Genomic DNA, 22,589 nt, shown 5'->3' with positions numbered 1-22,589 from the left:
GCTTATACTTTATTTGGTAATATGTATACATTTTATGGTAATCATAGTGGTTTGTTTAGTTTAGGTATCATAGTGGTTTTCCGGATCAAGGTCCTGGTCCGTGTCCGGATCCGGGTCCGAGTCCGAGTACGGGTCCGAGTCCGAGTACGGGTCCGAGTCCGGCCGAGGCGGGCCCAGTCCAAGTCAAAATCGAAATTCAGAATCACAAAACGTGTACTATGCGTCGTTGAAGAGTTCTGTTCTGATCATCATCAGCAGTTCCGCTTCATCAAATGCCACAGTTTGTAATGTAAATGCTTGATTTTCTGATGAAAATATATAAAATTATATACGTATGCCTTTAAGATTTGAGGAGTTCCCTCAATTCCTCATGGATCCCATGTTCAGGACTTGAGATTGACATAAATGTGCCTAAAAACCTAACTTGCTTAACAAACATAACGAAAAGGACAAATCGCCAAATGCGAGCTATGCGTCGTTGAAGAGTTCCGTTATGATCATCATCAGCAGTTCCACTGCATCAAATGCGACAGTTTTTAATGAAAATGCTTAATTTTTTGATGAAAATACAAAAATCTCTATATGCATGCCTTTCAGATTTGAGGAGTTCCCTCGATTCCTCATGGATCCCATCATCAGAACTCGAGCTTGACAAAAATGTGGCTTAAAAACTTAACTTGCTTAACAAACATAACGAAGAGGACAAATCGTCAAACGTGTACTATGCGTAATTGAAGAGTTCCGTTTTGATCATCATCAGCAGTTCCACTTCATCAAATGTCACTTTTATAAATGTATATGCTTGATTTGTTGATAAAAACACAAAAATCACTATATGTATGCCTTTAAGATTTGAGGAGTTCCCTCGATTCCTCATGGATCCCATCATCACAACTGCGTTTTGACAAAAACGGGACCAATCTGTATGCATATACATACAATCAAAAAAAAAATTTCAAAATCGGTCCAGTAATGACGGAGATATGGAGTAACAAACATAAAAAAAAATTAAAGAAAAAAAAAAAAGACATACAACCGAATTGATAACCTCCTCCTTTTAAATTTGGAAGTCGGTTAAAAAGATAGGGCCGTTTATGTCGCAAAAAACGTATATTTCTACACTCTCAAGGGAATCAAAATTGATAGGGTGCTTTCCAGTGACCTAGAACTAAGAAATTTGGCAGGTAATATTGTCTTATGCTACAAATACAGAAAAAAATCCGAAAACTGTATATTTGTAATAAATAAATATAGTTAAATGTGTACGGAACCCTCGATGGGCGAGTCCGACTCGCACCTGACCGGTTTTTTATTAAACTTGTAGTTATATATTGTTACCCAGCAAAGCAATAAAATAGCTAGTGTAAATAAATAAATAAATAAAAATATAAACTGGGATGGTTTGACGTAAATAAATGTATTTTCTTTCTTTCAAATATATAATCGAGCAACTTCACGAGTAAAATTTAAAACAAAACAAAAGTATGTTTTCAGAGTAATTGAGGAAAAACGTTAAACCTTAAATTTTCATTCCGTGTGTTATCCCTATCTCCCGTCGCATGTTTCACGCAGCTCTTGGTCCCTTTTAATTGCCGTTTTATTTTCTGGATATCAGACGGGATGAGCTGAAAGTCCGACTACCAGCGGCTATTAGGTATAATTAGGTATAATTATAGCAATGGTGTCCTTACCTGCTCGTTGTGTGCACGGGTCGTTGCTAATAAGATCGGCTACGCGAGCCACACGCGCACATGAGCGTTGAAACAGTCGCCGTGGTCGAAACTGGCCGGGAGCGTATATATATTTTTTATATATTCCTGGCTCTTAAAAATAACAAATTAATAAGATAATAAGCTATATAAAAAATTAAGTTTACTTACTTGAATTATAAACGAAACAATACCGAACAGTGAAAAAGAAAGTCGGAAAGTAGACCCTGGGCTCGTAGCAGAAACTGAAGACGCAACCGATATAAAAGATTAAAATGAGAAAGATAAGATAAGGTTCTTTACAGTAACTATGTATCTGACTGAGAGACAAAAGAAAACTGTGATCTCAATCGATAATCATTGCGTTTTATAACGGCTAACGATCTTTGGCGGCTGACTTCAGGTGGCGCAATATGGTAATTTCCTGCGCTTTTCTTTGTTATTCAGGGTTATGATTTATGAACAATACTTTAGGTCATGTTGTCACGGAGAGAGTTGACTTGATCAGTTACTGTATACTAGTTACTCGCATCACGATTTTATACTGTCGGGTGCTGTCGGTTATAAGATACATAAAAATAATTAATACATATCGACTCAAAAATATGAAAATGATTTATAATTAAAGAAGAATTACTATGATGTGTTATCTGTTACTCCCGTGGAATGCATGGAACGTTGAACAATATAAAATGATTACGAATTATGAATATAATAGTAGGTAGGTTCATAAACGTATCTTTTTGGTCCCATAGTTGACTGATAGACAAATGCCTCACAATCACATTAACTCGTACAACTAATTATTTCGAGGATGCGTGTAATTGTACTATTGGAACGTTACCAAAATTCCAAAATTTCCAAAAGAAATAATTTCGGAAATTTTCCATAGTTTTGCATGTAAAATCGTGTGACAAACTTGTCCTTCCCACTTAAAATCTCGATTCGTTCTCTAGGGGTGTCAGCTAATGGGTCATCTATAGTCAGCAACATGTTGAATGACAGGTATAAAAGCTGTCGAACAAACATACATTAAAACACAGGTATAAGTTCTCTAGGGGTGTCAGCTAATGGGTCATCTATAGTCAGCAACGTATTAAATGACAGGCGGCCTAGCCAAGAATCACTTTGTGTCTCTCTATCACTCTTCTATATTAGTGTGACAGTGACAGTTGCGTTTCGTTCGCTACGGAGCGTTAGCGATTGGCATTTTGTCTACGGAGCCTGGTATAGAGCTGATGTCGGACAGACAGACACACAGACATTAAAAGTATTAAAACACAGGTATGAGTTCCCTAAGGGTGTCAGCTAATGGGTCGTCTATAGTCAGCAACATGTTGAAGGACAGGTACAGGGCGGCCGCGGACGCCGCGTGCCAGAGATCGTGGCTGTCAAATATATACAAACAGACACCTCGCGGCACATACATATTTTTATCTCTAACTCCCTACCCACCAGATCGATTTTCTTCAAATTCGAACTTAAAAATAGTATAATTTATCAGAGCTACGTTCCTGCTAAATTTCATGAATATCGGACGAAAAATACTCAAGATATCGTGTAACAAACTTTGTCACCGCTAGTTGAAATCTCAATTAAAACACAGGTATGAGTTCCCTAGGGGTGTCAGCTAACGGGTCGTCTATGGTCAGCAACATGTTGAAGGACAGGTACAGCGTGGCCGCGGACGCCGCGTGCCAGAGATCGTGGGTGTCAAACATATACAAACAGACACCTCGCGGCACATACATATTTTTATCTCTAACTCCCTACCCACCAGATCGATTTTCTTCAAATTCGAAACTTAAAAATAGTATTTATCAGAGCTACGTTCCTGCTAAATTTCATGAATATCGGACGAAAAATACTCAAGATATCGTGTAACAAACTTTGTCACCGCTAGTTGAAATCTCAATTAAAACACAGGTATAAGTTCCCTAGGGCTGTCAGCTAACGGGTCATCTATAGTTCGTACGGTAGTAGTACGGTTCTGGTACAGCTTGATCATGCACAGCACCGCTAACACGTACATGAACGACGAATCAAACTGGAAGTTCATCTTGTTGGGGCACAGGTGGTAGCAGGCGGAGAGTATGCCCTCCATGCTGAGGGCCAGCCCCATCCAGTAGAAGATGCCGTGGTGGAGAGGGATGCCCAATTCCGCACCCTGTTTTTTCCTCTGCGCCACCTGCCGTATCCTCACTTGGGCCATGAAGGCGATGCCTAGTAGGACGTAGCCTATGTTCGAGTAGACGTGGTTGAAGTCCGCGAGGGGGCCCAGCGGGTGCGCGCAGAAAAAGTTGTAGTAGCATAGGTCTTGGTTGCCGGTTTGGAAGACCATCCTTTGATACATGAAGAGTAGCTGTACGACCGGAAGAGCGTACACCACCGCCACCGTCAGCGCGCTCCAGAAATATCTGTCAGAGCGGCGCGCGTACGTGGGCCGTCGAATAAGCCCCGCAACCGTCAGGGGCTGCGCTAACACCAGCTCGCGAGGCTCCGACCCGTCAGACGAAAACGAGTCCGCTTAAACTGTTTTTTGACAAGTTTTCACAGACAATCAAATATGACATTGATAATCAAGGCGGTTTATTCATTTCATTTATTTTATTCATTAACAATATACATTGTGTTTGAATGTCATTCTATATAACTATCTTAATTAACCTTAAAAACCTTAACCTTAACCTTAAAAATGTAAACTTCCCATTCCAAAAATTTCCATTTTGTTGTCAATGCGTTCTTGTGAAACTTTCATACAATTTCCTTGACTTTATCCAACTTTTTGAGAACTTTCGTCATGCTATATGCATAATTGCATATACACCTGTGCATGCGAATATAAAAGGATATTTGCTAACTGTTGCTCAAAGGTTAAATGGAAGAGATCCCTGAAAGGGATAAGTTCACCTTTGTACAAATGATGTGTGTTTTTTCATGTTTTATGTTTCTTTTTGTACAATAGAGTGTTTTACTACTACTACTACTACTGTTAGGCCAGCTACTTGTATCGTGTGAATGGACATTGAATGTAGGTACATTCTATTGACATTGCGATTATGCTTATTTTTATAATAAGCCTAGCCATGACCTTTCACAATATAGGGCAGATAGAAATTGCCATTCTAAGAACTAGGAGAATAATTTGCTCCGTTAACCTATTTTTTTTTTCCTGCCATTTACTGTTAAAAGGCTGAGGTACGGACAGCCTTAGAAGTACATCTTAAAAGGTTCAAAGATATCTTGTCGGGATCTTAACTTTTTCATGATACCTAGTGAACGAGTCTACGATAATTTCACATTAATACGTGTAATGTATTAACAAACTCACAATCAGTAGGCAGTACAAATTCAAAAGCTTAATATGTAAAACCCCTTTCATTAAATCTATACGTACATCACATAATATATATATATATATATATATATATATATATATATATATATATATCCTGAACTCCAAGCCAATTAGGTGACGCGTCAATAACATAATAGATTCAGATTACAAGTAGACAGTAGAACCCTTAATGAGCGTAATTAGAGATAATGGTCGGAGGCGCATTACTGAGCAATCAGTGACGGTTTAATGTACGATAGATATTCCATTACAAGTCCTCAGCGTAAATAAAAGACAGTATTTAACTGAAGATAGCGGGTGCATAGGTGTCGAAGTTGTGTAGACCGCGCATATCAGGAGCTCGAAAACAATACAAAAGGTAATCACGGTTCATATCAGTCAATGAGTCAAGACTTCTCCCACTGTTAACACTTATGTACTTCTATCCTGCGTTTTTTTTTTCGTTCTTCTCGTTCACTGTGTAAATTAACCCATTCTCCCTGTCAAGCAAGATAAGCAAACTATAATTGTAAGTAGGTAAAGTAAGTATTACTAGATTTGTAATTTCGCACGCCATGTACTTTACGCAGTTTCTATCTGTGGAAACTTGTAATAGGATCACTGTTTCTATGCTATTACCTAACTTGTTACTCTAGCTGTAAGATTTCCTAACAAATAAAAAATATCCCGGTCTATATAAGTCTATTGAAAGTTTCCTTTATTAATTTCCTGTGAAATTTTCCTGAAATTTCCGAAAACATTTCCAATTTTTAGGAAAATTTTCGCAACTTGCACATCTGTAATTCTGCGCTTGGCCAAACTCGCTTGTAATGTACTGTTAATTCTCCTTGTACTGTGGTTGTTCTATCGTGCCCCGCAAAGGTCGATCATAATGGACCGCTAATAGTCGAAGGGTGTGCAGGAATCGCATGACGAAAAACACATAAAATACGCAAGGTCAGGGCCAGAGGTCAGGGGTAATGACGATTTTCGCGATTAGGTATTTGACCCACTGGTACAAGGGTTAAAGCAATTATAGTTTTATGTTACATTTTAACTTTTATCAAGGCGTGAACGATGCGAGAAATGATTTAGTAAGGCCTGTAGATTGCTGTAGGACAAGTGGTGTCGTTTGGAAGTACTTAATACTGTGTAGATATGTTTATAAATATAAATTAAATAATAAGATAGATAAGATAGAATTTATTTCATTGAAAAATATCCAACAATTACAAACAATCATAATACAAGTCTGCCTCTGAATATTTTACACCCGGTGCCGTTTATTATATTTATTTAATCTTTATTGCACATAAGAAAACAGTGTACAAAAGGCGAACTTAATGCCATAAGGCATTCTTTACCGGTCAACCTTTAGGCAAAGGAGATATGTTGTAGGCGGTGCAAAAACTTGTGATATATAGATGATAAAATTAGGTACCTGTACGAACACAATACAATCACATTTAAGTAAAGCAGTTGTCTTAACGTTATAATAGTTAAGCGGGTCCTAAATAGCCCTTACGTTAACTACATTAAATAATTCAATGGAATGTAAAAAAAGGTGTAGAAATAAATAAAATATCGGGAAAGAACTTGGGGTTGAAAATGTATGTATGTATGTATGTATGTCACTTTATTGCACATAAACAGGTTTACATAAAACGGACAAAAACAAAACAAAAATAAGAATGTTATGTACAAAGGCGAACTTATCCCTAAAAGGGATCTCTTCCAGCTAACCTTTGAGAAAATGCGAAAGGATCAAACACTAACAGGTGAAAGACAATTTAATATGGACAAATAGCAATATAAGAATTTTGGATACACATAAAGGAAGACGAGAGTAATAAATAAAGAGAAAACCAGTACTACCTACTCATAAATACGCATAAACTATAAACATACTTATACATATATAACCTATATACACATATACATATACGTATACATAAACATACCGCTGTTTACTAACTACATAAACATATAATCTATATATAAATAATATATAAATATATATATACAAAGTATTCAGTTCTAACTACATCAGGAGTCTAATAACCACAACTTTTTCAACTTCTCCTTGAGTGAGGCAACTGTCACGAATAACGTGAATGTAAAATAGTTAACGCTCACAAAGTTATTTGCCGCCTTAGGATACCTTTATTTTATACCTACTTACGCTCATTGAATAATAAAAGTATTTGTATTTATAGTAAACAAATACTTATATTTTGTAACCTACTATTAATTTTGACTTATACTCTCATACGTTTAATAATAAAATAACTATTTCTTTCTTCAACGCACAGACAGATATCCTACGCTGTGATAGGTATTTTATATATACGTACGACCGACCGGTCCCGGCCGCTGGTCACCTCGCCCTTCCGTCGCGCACCGCGGGAGTCCCCGCGCTCGCGGGCGCCGCGGGTCGCGGCATTCCGCTCCCAGCATTGCTACGCACAGGCTGCGTCCCTTTATATTAAATCCTGTCCGCGGAGCGATCGCTACTGCGCGGACGTGTTTTATATTTAATTAAAAATTAAATTATTCCTTAAAATCAGTGAATCCCATATTGGGTAAGTGTTGCATTAATCATTTTAACCTGCCTAAGTTGTTTTAGCCAATTGATGTAACGTAGCAACCGAGAAATACCGCTAGCTGTAACCTTTGGACTTTCTTTGTCTAGATTGTACACGTGTTAATATTCGAGGCTATCCATACATTTCATTTAAATTTCTTCATGTTTAATAGTGGGAATTATTTGTATTGATTAATGTGAATCAGTAGTGCTGTAGAAATAATACTAATTTCATAATTTTAGACCATAAGCTTTTCTCCTGCATAAAAGGGCTGTTTGTTTCTTCTATCCTTACATTTCTATTTCTTTCTTTTCCGCTTTTTCTTCGCAAGATGATTTTGCCCGATTTAATTGCGTATTGCTTTTGCTTATAAATAATACCTAAGATGTGCTACAGCGCTTGTTATTAGAACATAAAAGATATCTGCTTAATTCGCAACACATTTAGGCGTTGTTTATAAGGAAAGGTTCGCTTAACCATAAATATAATCACTATTTTACTGTGCTGCACCGATTTCCTCTTGTAATGTTACGAGTATCTGATATTGCTACAACCTAATACTAGCGTTATCTGCGGGTTTGCTTGCGCAATTTATTTTCAAACCGCTATTTTAATTATATTAGTACCTTGTCTTGCCATACTGTGGTATAGTTGTACCAGTATCTGATGCTCGTTTCACCGCACCGCTTTCTCATGTACCTGGACTGCCCATCACACTCAATGATTGCTTCATTGTAAATAAATACCCACCCTTGTTAGTGCTAGCGTGTGATGGTTACCAGTCCAGGGCGAATATTGAACACAGGCCTAATTTTACTATTGGACGCGTTCCAGGAACTCCCTACGGGGTTGGCATTTTTGCCACCATGACCTTGGGCTTGATGAAGCCTTAAGCGCTACCTCCGACGGCTCAGCTACCGTCGTGAGCTACCTCCGTGTCGACCTTGGGCGACCTTGACCTTGGCTGCGCCTCGTCTCTTGGCCTTAAGTCAAACTCCACCACGCTACGCACATCCGAGGGACGTGGGGTATTGTACTAGAAGACCGGCCAACTCTCTAGTAGACAGACCCAGAATCTAGGCTTCGAACCCACTCTTGTTCTAGTATAATTATTAGCCTTAACTTATTAAATAACTCTTACTTTACTACTTTAAGCTAAAAACTTAATTGCTAGACTCAAACTTAATCTAAACTTAATACCTACAACTTACTTCTAGAAAATTTAACCTTATCTTTAAACTTAAACGAGATAGTGTATATTAGTATTAGGGTAAATTAAATAAATTGTTATTAAGATTTAAATATTCTTGATTATTTACGTCCCAACAATATCTCCCCAGGTAATATACGGTTAGGTGATATTTTTAGGTGACAGTTTGGCGCCCAACTGTTTTGTTTTAGATTTTGGGTCTACCTGAGGGTTGGTAAGTTTTCTTTTTATCAGCATTATTGGTGTTGGTGTGTGCATGTCGCAGATTAGTAAATACGTAGTTATATAAGGTGTCATTATTTTAGTTAAGGATTATTCAATCGCTGTAATTTCATAGTCTCATTTCCTAGTATTTATCACGCTCACTATATACTAAATCTGATTTTTGCAATACTTACCTACACTTATATAGTAAAAAAAAAAAAACAGAATGTTTCGCCCAATTAAGTACTTACAGTTGACTAAGTCAGAATTAATTTACGAGGTAAAAATACGGGCAGAGGAGCCTAAGGATAAGGTGGAGGAGTTAAGGCAGCAAATATCTAAGCTTGCGATTAGGTATCCAGCAGAGGATATTCTCGATTCTTGTTATGAGTTTGATGATGATATCGCCGGTATAAAACACACTTTAGCTAAAGCGGCAATTAACGTAGCTTGTCTCAAACAAGACCCCCATCAAAAGAATTTACTCGAACGTACCCAAACTTACCTTAACCACATTTATCACAGGCTTAATCGAATTAGTCTACTTGAAGCTGCACCTGAAAAATCAGCCTTGCTACACGAGACACAGCAGTTCTATAACGAACAATGTTCGTCCCTTCAGGAAATCTTGGCATTATTACCTCAGGTTGTCACTCAACCTGCTTCTATCAAATGCAATACAGCCCAAGTTACTCCTAGCTTTTCAGCCCAAGGTAACTTAACTGACGATTCCAACGAACTTCCCACTGACGCTGAAGCCTCAAATGCAGACGGTATAAATAATTATAATATTAAGGTTACTTGTGACCGCGGTCTAAGCTCAGATATATCTAAACTCAAATATGACGGCAAGTCTTGTGTTCGAGCTTTTATTGCACGCGCTAAAGAGTCAATTATGTCGCTAATTGCGAGGTCTGCCTTGCTCATAAAGACCCTACGCACGGAACCCTTGGTAAAATGGGCAGGCCTAAAGACTGCCGCAGGCCCTGGCAAGTTATTTCCGTAGATTTAGTTGGACCTTTGCCTACTAGTAGGAAACAAAACAGTTACATCTTCGTAGTAATGTGTTGTTTCTCAAAGTACTGCCTCATATTTCCTTTGCGTCGTGCTACTGCTGAGGCTACGTCTAAAATACTCGAGGACAACGTGATCCTAGTACACGGGGTACCTCAAACTATTATTCTAGACAACGGGTGTCAGTTTGCTAGTCGGGAAATGGATAATTTATTTAAAAGGTATAAAATACCAAATGTCCACTTCACTCCAAAGTACACACCCCAAATTAACTCGGTTGAAAGGTACAATAAAACTATTGTCACCGCTTTATCAACATTTGTGGGAGAAGATCAGAGAGCATGGGACGTGAACCTTCCAAAAATTCAGTTCGCGATTAATACTTCTACAAATGAAGTAACTGGCCAAACTCCAGCGCTTCTCGTGTATGGTCGTCAACTTATTACGTGCGGGTCGCATTACATAGATAATGACAACCCAAACGAGTTGATATTTGCTCCCAGAGAACCATACGCGGAAAATCTTGGCCATTTAGCCGTAATGTTTGATCGTGTACAGACTACCTTATGGCGAAGTCACCAAAAGAATGCTGCACGGTACAATACTAGACGCAAAGATGTCGAATTTCAAGTCGGGGACATAGTTTTTAAGCGTAATTATTTCCAAAGTGACAAGGGCGCTTATTTTAGTAAAAAGCTCGCGCCCAAGTTTCAGAAATGTCGTGTGAAGGCAAAGCTGTCCCCCTTAGTTTATGTAGTAGAAGACATGTCAGGGCGCGATCTAGGTGCCTGGCATATAAAAGATTTTAAGATATCTAATAAGGCCTATTCACCCTGATTTGACATCCCCGTGTAGGGACGGGTGGAAGAATACGTCTCCCTACCGCCGCCAGAAAGCGTGACGTAAGAGCCGTCTGATCTGAGCAGCTGCGTTCGTAAATTTCCGTAGAACCAGGCTGTAGTTTACAATTACTTAGTCTTAGTTAAGCAATAGTTAGTTTATTGTGTCGTTTTTTTTCTTTTTTTTTCTTTGGGTTGCCCTCTTAATAAGCCTTCACCAGAGTCATTCTGTCCCTTAGAAGAATGCCCCAAACTGAAGCGGGTGGTGACTTCGACGTCTAGTTTTAACCTTATAAACATTTAACTTAGTGATTTAGGCGGATTTTTATTAGGAAAAATCCTATTCCGAAGAGAGGGGGTACTGTCACGAATAACGTGAATGTAAAATAGTTAACGCTCACAAAGTTATTTGCCGCCTTAGGATACCTTTATTTTATACCTACTTACGCTCATTGAATAATAAAAGTATTTGTATTTATAGTAAACAAATACTTATATTTTGTAACCTACTATTAATTTTGACTTATACTCTCATACGTTTAATAATAAAATAACTATTTCTTTCTTCAACGCACAGACAGATATCCTACGCTGTGATAGGTATTTTATATATACGTACGACCGACCGGTCCCGGCCGCTGGTCACCTCGCCCTTCCGTCGCGCACCGCGGGAGTCCCCGCGCTCGCGGGCGCCGCGGGTCGCGGCATTCCGCTCCCAGCATTGCTACGCACAGGCTGCGTCCCTTTATATTAAATCCTGTCCGCGGAGCGATCGCTACTGCGCGGACGTGTTTTATATTTAATTAAAAATTAAATTATTCCTTAAAATCAGTGAATCCCATATTGGGTAAGTGTTGCATTAATCATTTTAACCTGCCTAAGTTGTTTTAGCCAATTGATGTAACGTAGCAACCGAGAAATACCGCTAGCTGTAACCTTTGGACTTTCTTTGTCTAGATTGTACACGTGTTAATATTCGAGGCTATCCATACATTTCATTTAAATTTCTTCATGTTTAATAGTGGGAATTATTTGTATTGATTAATGTGAATCAGTAGTGCTGTAGAAATAATACTAATTTCATAATTTTAGACCATAAGCTTTTCTCCTGCATAAAAGGGCTGTTTGTTTCTTCTATCCTTACATTTCTATTTCTTTCTTTTCCGCTTTTTCTTCGCAAGATGATTTTGCCCGATTTAATTGCGTATTGCTTTTGCTTATAAATAATACCTAAGATGTGCTACAGCGCTTGTTATTAGAACATAAAAGATATCTGCTTAATTCGCAACACATTTAGGCGTTGTTTATAAGGAAAGGTTCGCTTAACCATAAATATAATCACTATTTTACTGTGCTGCACCGATTTCCTCTTGTAATGTTACGAGTATCTGATATTGCTACAACCTAATACTAGCGTTATCTGCGGGTTTGCTTGCGCAATTTATTTTCAAACCGCTATTTTAATTATATTAGTACCTTGTCTTGCCATACTGTGGTATAGTTGTACCAGTATCTGATGCTCGTTTCACCGCACCGCTTTCTCATGTACCTGGACTGCCCATCACACTCAATGATTGCTTCATTGTAAATAAATACCCACCCTTGTTAGTGCTAGCGTGTGATGGTTACCAGTCCAGGGCGAATATTGAACACAGGCCTAATTTTACTATTGGACGCGTTCCAGGAACTCCCTACGGGGTTGGCATTTTTGCCACCATGACCTTGGGCTTGATGAAGCCTTAAGCGCTACCTCCGACGGCTCAGCTACCGTCGTGAGCTACCTCCGTGTCGACCTTGGGCGACCTTGACCTTGGCTGCGCCTCGTCTCTTGGCCTTAAGTCAAACTCCACCACGCTACGCACATCCGAGGGACGTGGGGTATTGTACTAGAAGACCGGCCAACTCTCTAGTAGACAGACCCAGAATCTAGGCTTCGAACCCACTCTTGTTCTAGTATAATTATTAGCCTTAACTTATTAAATAACTCTTACTTTACTACTTTAAGCTAAAAACTTAATTGCTAGACTCAAACTTAATCTAAACTTAATACCTACAACTTACTTCTAGAAAATTTAACCTTATCTTTAAACTTAAACGAGATAGTGTATATTAGTATTAGGGTAAATTAAATAAATTGTTATTAAGATTTAAATATTCTTGATTATTTACGTCCCAACAATATCTCCCCAGGTAATATACGGTTAGGTGATATTTTTAGGTGACACAACAGATTGCGATTTCCTTACGTCCACTGGTAGATCGTTCCACAGCTTAACTGAGTAGGCCGTGAAAGACTTACAGTACGCACGCGACTTTTTCGGCGGAATGGCTAAAGTCAGATTTTCACTAGATCGCAGACGGTGACCGCTAACAGTAGCCAGAAAACTAAATCTCTCTGATAGATACGTAGGGGATGCGGGATTAAATAACACGTTAAAGAGTAATGACAGAACATGCACATCCCTACGACGACGTATCGGAAGCCAGCCAAGCTGCGAGCGGAAGGCAGACACGCGATCGTACTTACGTAACCCGAATATATATCTAATGCAGACATTTTGCAAGCGCTCTAGCTTGTCAAGCAGTTCCTCCCTTAGGTCCACAAAAGCAATGTCACCATAATCGAGGAGTGGCAGTAAGAGAGAGCGAGCAAGACAGATTTTAGTAGAAAGAGGAAGAAAGTTTTGCATTCGCCTCAGAGAGTGCAGCGAAGCAAATAGCTTCCTACTGACCTCCGATATATGCGGCGTCCATGAGAGTGTCTGGTCTAGGATGACACCCAAGTTCTTGACAGTAGAGGAAAGTGGAATCAAAGTCCCGTCATAGGTAACATCGGGTAACACCATATTCGCTAGTTTGGAGACAAAATGAGGACTGCCAATTACAATTGCCTGCGATTTTTTAGCATTCACTTGTAGCCCGAAATTCAAAGTCCAGTTGCAAATAGCTCTTAGGTCGCAATTAATCTTACTGAAAAGAGAAGGAAGTTCGTCAATGTTAGCCGCCGCGTAAATCTGCAAATCGTCTGCGTACAGATGGTAATTAGACCTTAAAGATTTAGTAATGCCGTCAATAAAGATGGAAAAAAGCAGAGGAGAGAGCACACCACCCTGGGGGACACCAGCGGTAAGGTTACACCACCCGGAGACCTTGTCGTCGACCCTTACTCGCTGGCGCCTACCAAAGAGGTAGCTTCGAAACCAAGCAAGAGCAGATTGAGAAAGGTTAAGCGTATTAAGTATACCTAGGAGAATATCAAAATCTACATTATTGAAGGCACTACTAAAGTCCAAGAGCACAAGGAGAGTGAGCTTCCCCCCTCGATATTAAGACGAACGTCATCGGTTACCTTAACCAACGCCGTGACAGTGCTATGCCCGGGGCGGAAACCAGATTGGAGAGGATTGACCATACTATGTCTGTTGAGATGTGAAGAAAGGCGACGATTTACGACGTGCTCAATTATTTTTGATAAAACTGGAAGGATGGAAATGGGCCGATATTGGGAATAAGAGATTGGACTAGAAGTTTTGGGAAGTGGGATTACATGGGCGTGTTTCCATATAGACGGGAAGGTACCAGATGAAAAGGAGTAATTTATAATTTGGGAAAGGACAGGAACAATGTAATCCGCTGCAAGCATGAGCATATCCAGACTCAGGCTATCCTCACCAATGGCTTTTGTCTTAATACTCTTGAGGATAGAAAGTATTTCCTGTGGAGAAATGATACCCAGGTCGAAGGCAGAGGAGTTGGGGCGTGGCCTGTCAGAAAGTGATGAAATTGTGCTCTGCTTAACAGATGGGTCCAGAGTAGTAGGAGAGTAACTAAAATGAGAATTCATACCGTCTAAGTCGAGAGTACCATCTGGACGCTGTTGAACTTTACCCACCCCTAGTGACTTCAAAAAATTCCAAAGTTTTGTCGGAGGACACTCGTCGATGGACTTGTGAATATACCGACGTCTTGCCTCACGACAAACTCTGTTACAGCGATTACGCAGCGAACTATAACGAAGACGATTGCTCTCAGAAGGATCAGATCTAAGTTTAATGCGAGCTCTATTTCTCTTCTCCATGAGTCCTTTAATTTCGGGGGTAAGCCACGGTGCAGGAAAGTGACGGACGCGCATAGGCTTCAAAGGAGCATGTTGATCAAAAATCGCAAGCAATGTTGCATTGAAAGCCTCTACTCTTACGTCTATATCCCCAACACTTCCAACGCTGTGCCAGTCAGCATTGCGCAAGTCATCCTGCAGTGCCCGCATGTCTATGCCACGAAGGTCACGTCGTAGTATAACTTTATGTCTCCGTTTGGGTGGACGTATTCTAAAAGAAGCAAAAATCAAGTCGTGACAAGAAAAGGAAGCAGCATCAAATTGCCCATGCGAAGTAACTAAATCCGGGGAAGAAGTTAGAATTAGATCTAAAAGTGAAGGAGGACCGTTGTGTGGAAAGTGAGTTGGCCCAAGGGGCAGAATATTAAGATTAAGGGAATTTACAAGCGAATGAAGTTTAAGAGAGCGATGATCTTTTTTTAAAAGACATGTGTTGAAATCACCCATGATAATGGTGTGATCAAATTGAGGGCTAAGATCTACCAAGGTCTTCTCGAGTATGTCAAAGTAATTAATGTGTGAATTAGGGCTATAGAAAACACCGAGAAGTACCTTAGAGTGGTGCAACGTCACTTCAAGAAAAAGGAATTCTGGAGAGTTCGAGTAGGCAACAGGAGACTCAGCGACAACTTGACAAGCTAGATCTCCTTTCACGTAAATAGCGACGCCACCGCCGCGCATCATGTATGAACTACCGTCAACAGCACCTGTCCTGTCATTACGGATTAAGCGGTACCCCGGCAGAGGATAGTGTGTAGAGGGCAATGAAGGCTTGAGCCAGGATTCAGATATGAGTATGGCGTCAATATTACTTGAGCTAAAGGACGCCAGTAACTCTGCATAATGTGCAGGTACACTTTGGGCATTGATGAGGACAACATTAAAATGTTTTTTTGCAGAGGCAAAGGTGCTGTCTAGCCGATCGCATAAGCTGGGCATATCCGAAGCATCACTCAAGGAGTCATAGTTACTAGAAGAAGACAAAGAGAAAAGCTCACTATCAATACTCGTGTTAAAGGCGTCCGACATTTGAATACGACTGAATACCTTAAATAATAATAATATACTATATGGATATAAATATAATACAATAAATAATATATGTACTAATGTACTAAAAAATGTGTATGCAAAATTTTTGCAATTTAACTAACCTAATTTATTCCTTCCTCATTAGCTCACCAACAGTTTTTAACATAAATGATTAATTTACCAACATCAATGGAAAAAAAAAGTACATATGATTAATACAGTTGTTTTACAAAGAAAAATACACTTGAACCTAGTAAAAACGAAACGCAATCTTAGAGAAACGTCAAAGTTGTCAAACTGACACTTACGCAACAAAAACAGTAATATTGAAAACAAGATGAAGGTATACTAGAAAATTGATATAAAAATAATACTTGAAATAAAAATAATAATACAAACAAAATTTACAAGAACCAAAAAACGTTAAGAACACAAAAAATAAAAAGCAGCTACCGAGATCCGGAGGCGGAAGGACTCTTCTTCCTGAGGTTATGTGCGCGTCTCGTAGTTCCGGCAGCGCCGGGTTCCTTCAGCGCCTGCGCAGGTTTTTTGGCGACTTCGGCACGTTGAACTGAGGCTGCTTCAGGAACTTCAGCGGGAACTTTAGCATCAGCAGCCGGTTCTGACACAGACAACGAAAGCAGCTCCGTCATCGTTGTTACCTTGTGACGCGTCCCATTGCCGCACTGCACGACGATCCGCCCATCCCTAGTCCAGCTGCCCTGCACGCCATATATTCGCCGAGCCTCCAGGAAAACCGCATGGCGAGATGCTATGAGAAACTCAGAGATGGTTTTGCCAGAACCTTTGAATTTCTTCTTCGCTGCCCACACTGCAGCCCGGGTCCGCACACAACCAAACTTCACCAGTATAGGTCTTGGTTTGGAACCTCGCTTTTTGCCCAGACGATGGCAAGCAAAGAAGGAATTTGCTGTGATATTTTGGACCTGCAATGTATCCTTGAACTCAGAGGCAGCAATTGTGGTGACATCCTCACCCTCTGTCTCCTTAATACCATGAAGGAGTAGCATGCCTGACCGTGACCGGGTCTCTAATTCTTCCAAGGATGCCGACACAAAACCCATCTGCTGTTGTAGACACTCGACCGCTTTCCATATGAATTTCTTAAAGTTTTTGAAATCCAACTCCAGCGAAGAACCACTTGGAATGTCCTTCTCGGCAATGCTGCTCTCAAAGGAAGCCATTTGGGACGAAAACATTTTCTCCAGCTCGTCCATCTTCTTTTGCAGCTGCTGGATATGGTCCATATTGATCCTTTATATTACAACACAAGTGACCTTTGGACCTTAGTGTGTGAACAGTGTAGTAGTGAATTATATTGGTGATAATTAACTGTGGCAAGCAATGAGGAGCTAATTACCTCATGTAAGTAATATTTACTTTAAAAAATGGCCAAATAATATTTTATTTTTAAATAAATAGAGAACAGTCAGCTTTACTGTGTTTACTTGTCTGCCTACCCACAAGGAGCAATTCATTTGGGTAATATGGCTATTACCCAAATGAATTGTGGTCTCGGAATAATAAACCAATAGGAACCGCCATTAACAGGCGTTCCCCTCTGCCAATAGTCGGCGGCCGCTGGTCAAGGAGGTTATATAAAACTAGTTGCCATACGTCATACGCCATTCAGCAAACGTCAGTCTAAGCGGAATGTTAGGAGCAGAAAATGCCGAATTGTAGCGTTTTCTCCTGTAAAAACCGATCGGACACATCTAGCGTACTTAAAGAACACATTTCTTTTCATATGTAAGTACTATTACATGTAAATATTATCAAATAGTGCACTAATTCAGGAAAAAACTAAAAAACATTGTCAATCTGAAAGTGATACCACTTCATGGTACTAGATCTAATTTAGGGTAATATTTAAAGAAGACTTTCTAAATATTCATTAGGTATACCTAACTTCTAATTTGCGTTGCTTATTATTATATAATTTATATAACACATTATTTTTATATAACACCTTATTTTTACGAGGGCTGTTTGATAAGTACCCGTTTTCCAAATGTATTAATATCACGGGCCGAAAATATGTATACAATCGTTTTAAGCCATTTTTCAGAGGTGGGAAAATTTTAAAAAAAAACAGCATTCTTTTGTTTTTTTCTCATTTGACAGCGATTCAGTGAAAGCGTGAACTTAAAATTGTGAAAATGGAGAAAGCAGTATCGGTCTGTAATTAGATTCTTGTTTTTGGAAGGAAAAACATGTGATGAAATAAAAGTAAGAATGCAAGCGGTTTACCATGAATGTGCTCCTTCTATGACAACCGTCAGATACTGGTTTAACGAGTTTAAGCGGGGGAGAACAACCGTATTTGATGAGGATCGCCCAGGCCGCCCAATTGAGGTGACTACAGACGATATGGTTAAGAAAATTGAAAATATCGTTTTAGCCGACCGCCGAATTGAACTTCGAGAAATCGTTGATGCTGTAAATGTTCCAATCGAGCGGGTACAAAACATATTAGAAGAAAAATTGGGTATGAAGACAGTATCGGCGAGGTGGGTGCCGCGTTTACTCACGGAGGAGCAAAAACGGAACCGACTGACTACTTCGGAGCAGTGTTTGGCCGTGTTCAAACGTAACCCGAAGGAGTTTCTGCGTCGTTTCGTGACCGTAGACGAAACGTGGGTCACCACTACCCCCCGGAAATGAAAGGGCAGTCGAAGCAGTGGATTTTACCGGGTGAACCTGCGCGAAAGATAGCAAAAATCGTTCCATCGGCTGGAAAGGTCATGGCGACCGTTTTTTGGGATTCGCAGGGTATTATACATATTGAGTTCTTAGAAAAGGGGAAAACGATAACAGGGCAGTACTATGCCAATTTATTGGATGAATTTGACGCTGGGTTGAAGGACAAACGACCCCATTTAAAAAATAAAAAAGTACTGTCTCATCACGACAACGCACCAGCTCATTCGTCTAGAGTTGTGATGGCTAAATTAACACAATTACGCTACGCCCCCCCCGCCTTACCCCCCGTATTCTCCAGATTTGACCCCATGCGATTTATTTTTGTTTCCCAACCTGAAAAAATGGCTCGGTGGTAAGCGATTTGGATCAAATGACGAAGTCATTGCCGCCACAGAGGCCTATTTTAATGACTTTCCGAAATCATACTTTTTGGATGGTTTATTGAAGCTTGAATATAGGTGGAACAAGTTTATAGAGTTAAAAGGAGACTATGAAGAAAAATAAATGCATATAAACAAAAACAACTGATTATTTTTTTCATAAACGGGTACTTATCAAACAGCCCTCGTATATCAACATAATCCATTCAATGAAATAAATAGTATAAATCATAAATAACGTGATATTACCGATATAGGGTCATTGTGCTAGTTTCCGTCCATGCTCTAGTCTTTAGTTTTCGTCCACATGACAGATTAGCAAATAACATATTTGATATTTAATTTGCTACTTGCCAAATACACTTTTTATGTAGATAGATATATTGTCTCGACATTAAGGTTTGCATTAAGTCCAAATTTGTGCAGCAATGTACATTTATATTCAATTTCGTCAAGTGGACGAAAACTAGAGCTGGGCGAAAACTAACGCACCTACCCTACTACTGTTTGAAAATTCATTTTTCTCTTAGTTTCTATCGTATATTTTTTATTTGACATGTCCAATATTTGTATTGTATTTTATTTATTTTAAGGTATTTACTGCCGTCATTTTCCATAAATAGGTACTTTTAATTTATTACTCTGGTATCACTCTACCATAGTTAGCGATGGGACACCATAAAAACCAATATCGATAAAATCTATATGAACATTATAAATATATTGTTATTTTGATTTATTTTTTTAGATTTCCAAAAGATGCAATAAATTTTAAACATAAGTAGTTTTCAGCTTATCAAGCCATCGAAAACCTAAAAATATTGCAATATCAGTCACGTTTTAAAGATCTAAGAACTGCATAAGTAAGTTTGTAATTCCATATAAATATATGCTATTACAAAGTTACTGTTGCAGTTCCTACAAATAGTAGGTAAAGGTAAGTACACCACGATGTATGTACGATGTGAGTATGAATAAAGATGTGTTTAGTTATGATATGTGTATACATAGTATGGGTATGAGTACCCGAAAAGAAGGACTGTCTACAAAAAGAGATGAGATCCCATCAAAAACATTACATGTAAAAAGGTGCAAGTCTCGCAACGCTTTTATTACAAAAAGTTCTGAGATGTAACGTGAAACCAAGTCGGTTATTTTAATCAGTGCCAGGGGGTGTTAAAACCGTATCAATAAGATATCTTTAATTTGTAATACATATAATGACTTGCCAATCGCACATAATGCTTTACTCGTACCGTACTCGTAAATATGTGTAATGCTCAAACTGCAATTAGTGCTAGCGTTATGTTCAATTAGAATTATTTTTAATAGGTGTCGCTGATCCTTATGTCATTATGCAGCCGTGCGATGGCCAAGTCATTATACGTATTACAAATTAAAGATATCTTATTGATACGGTTTTAACACCCCCTGGCACTGATTAAAATAACCGACTTGTTTTCACATTAGCATTACATCTCAAAACTTTTTTGTAGTAGAAGCGTTGCGAGACTTGCACCTTTTTACATGTAATGTTTTTGATGGTTATAATTGACTAAAACAGACAGTTAAAATTCAGTCAATAAAATATCGACAATATTATCGACAAGGCCCTCGCACTTCTACGTTTACTTAGAACTGACATCATGTCGTTCACGGACAGTGTTGTCTGTGTTTGTTCTTGTATTTGTGTGAATATAGTTTATGCTAGTGTTTGATAATTTTGTTGTGTGCGTGTGTAGCGACGCATGCAAAAAATGCATTAGTGTTTACATTATTTGTGTGCGTTCCTCGCCCCCCGCGCCGAAAACGGCAGAATTTTTCACATAGAAATTAGTGCGTGTCACCACTCCATATGATTATTCCTCCGAGATTGTGGTAATAGCCATATTAGTTCCTAAAATTTGCATCTACTTGTACTAGGGTTGCCAGATCGAAAGGCGCTATTATCGGGAAAAAATATCAATTTTTCGGGATTTTGGGCCTTAAGTCGGGAAAATGAACCATTCAAATTAAATTAATTGTATTAAAAACAACGATATTTTACATTACATTACAGCGCGCGCTGACGGGCTCGACGCGGGTCGCTGGTTCGCTCGACGACAGTTCAGAACTTTAAATTAATGTTTTATAACGTGACATTGTTTTTCGGGACAATTTTCACTTTGTCGGGAATCGGGAACACATGCTAAAAATCGGGAGAATCCCGCCGAATCCCGACCATCTGGCAACCCTAACCTGTACATAAACAATTACCTACAAACACTAGACAATATAATAGGTACCTATTGTATAGTTTGAACGCTAATTAACTTAGTAATCTTTACGATTTTTAGAACCTTTATACGCATAATGCCAAAAACGCAAAACGCCATTTTGTCGTTTCGCGTAATTAAAAAAAATACGCATAACGCCAAATACGCTTTATAACATAAACGCATAATGCCAAAAACGCAGAAAGACAAAAACGCTTACATATTTATATGTTAACAGGAACTATATATAGTAATTAGGGCAGTATGGGCAATGGGCTTGCATGTTGCGGTAGGTATATGAAAAAACATTCGTTATTTATTTTTTAATCGAAGAAACCCTGATAATGTGAAAATAATAGAATAACAAAAGTACAAAGTCCTGTATTCGCCTTAGGTAGGCAACTATAGTTTGTCAAAGGACTGTCTCATTTCAAACATAGAGAGAAAATCATACTATCTTTACTAGCACCCAAAAGAAAAGGATGAGTATAGTTTTTTTTTGTTCTTAATTACTGACAATTTTGTTTGACCAACTATAGCAGGTAACACATTACATTTATGTATGGAAGGTTTTTGGATGATATCAAATAATTTGTTGGGTGTCATTAGCTTTTGGCATTATGCGTATTTGTTTTTTTTTTAATTTTTGGCATAATGCTTATTTGGTTTTTATACAGCTTTGGCATTCCACGTGTTTGGCGTTAACAGAATTTGGCAATACACGTCTTTGGCGTTTCGAGCATGAGTGGCGTTTTGCGTTTTTGGCATTATGCGTCTAAAGGTTTTAGATTTCCCGCTTGATAAGACAACGTTCGTAGTTGTGAGGAGACAAAAGTTTCCTGCCCTTTTTTAATATAAAGTTATACAGTGTGTAAATCCAATACGGGCGAAAATTTAAACGGTGGTTAGCACAGGACCTAAGAAGTATATTGAGATAGATTTTACTTAGAAATACAATTATTTTTTTAACCATACAAAATAATTCGGCCCGCAATGTAATACACTACACAAGTTACGGGATACGAGCTTTTTAAAGTAACTGTGAACGCTTGTTGGCAGTTACAATAAAAAGCTCGTATCTCGTAATGTCATGTCATCTTATGTTTCTTAATGTTTGCAGTACATTGCTGCTCGGTACATCGGAAAAAAAAAATTACGGGGTCATAATTAAGTGTAACTTAAA

The 22,589-nt window shown here is 38.8% G+C and overlaps 3 protein-coding genes across 3 annotated transcripts in view; 1 reads left to right on the top strand and 2 right to left on the bottom strand.

Moving 5' to 3' along the window:
- Positions 1 to 22,589, top strand: part of LOC134655107 (transient receptor potential cation channel trpm) — a 301,664-nt gene that overhangs the window by 112,214 nt on the left and 166,861 nt on the right. The gene's annotated exons all lie outside the window — the stretch shown is intronic.
- LOC134655303 (SID1 transmembrane family member 1-like) lies at positions 2,983 to 4,173 on the bottom strand. The gene is made up of 2 exons (XM_063510754.1): positions 3,696 to 4,173; positions 2,983 to 3,122 (listed from the first exon to the last, which is right to left on the bottom strand). The coding sequence occupies exons 1-2, from the start codon at positions 4,060 to 4,062 to the stop codon at positions 2,983 to 2,985; spliced, it is 507 nt and encodes a 168-aa protein (XP_063366824.1). The 5' UTR covers positions 4,063 to 4,173.
- Positions 16,497 to 17,430, bottom strand: LOC134655302 (uncharacterized). The gene has a single exon (XM_063510753.1). It carries the CDS (start codon positions 17,313 to 17,315, stop codon positions 16,497 to 16,499), a length of 819 nt encoding a protein of 272 aa, XP_063366823.1. The 5' UTR covers positions 17,316 to 17,430.

The sequence above is a fragment of the Cydia amplana genome, chromosome 16 (genome assembly GCF_948474715.1).
Source record: "Cydia amplana chromosome 16, ilCydAmpl1.1, whole genome shotgun sequence".
Classification (NCBI taxonomy): domain Eukaryota; kingdom Metazoa; phylum Arthropoda; class Insecta; order Lepidoptera; family Tortricidae; genus Cydia; species Cydia amplana.
Note: the sequence above shows the minus strand (reverse complement) of the source record. Positions and strands in the feature narration are given on the sequence as shown.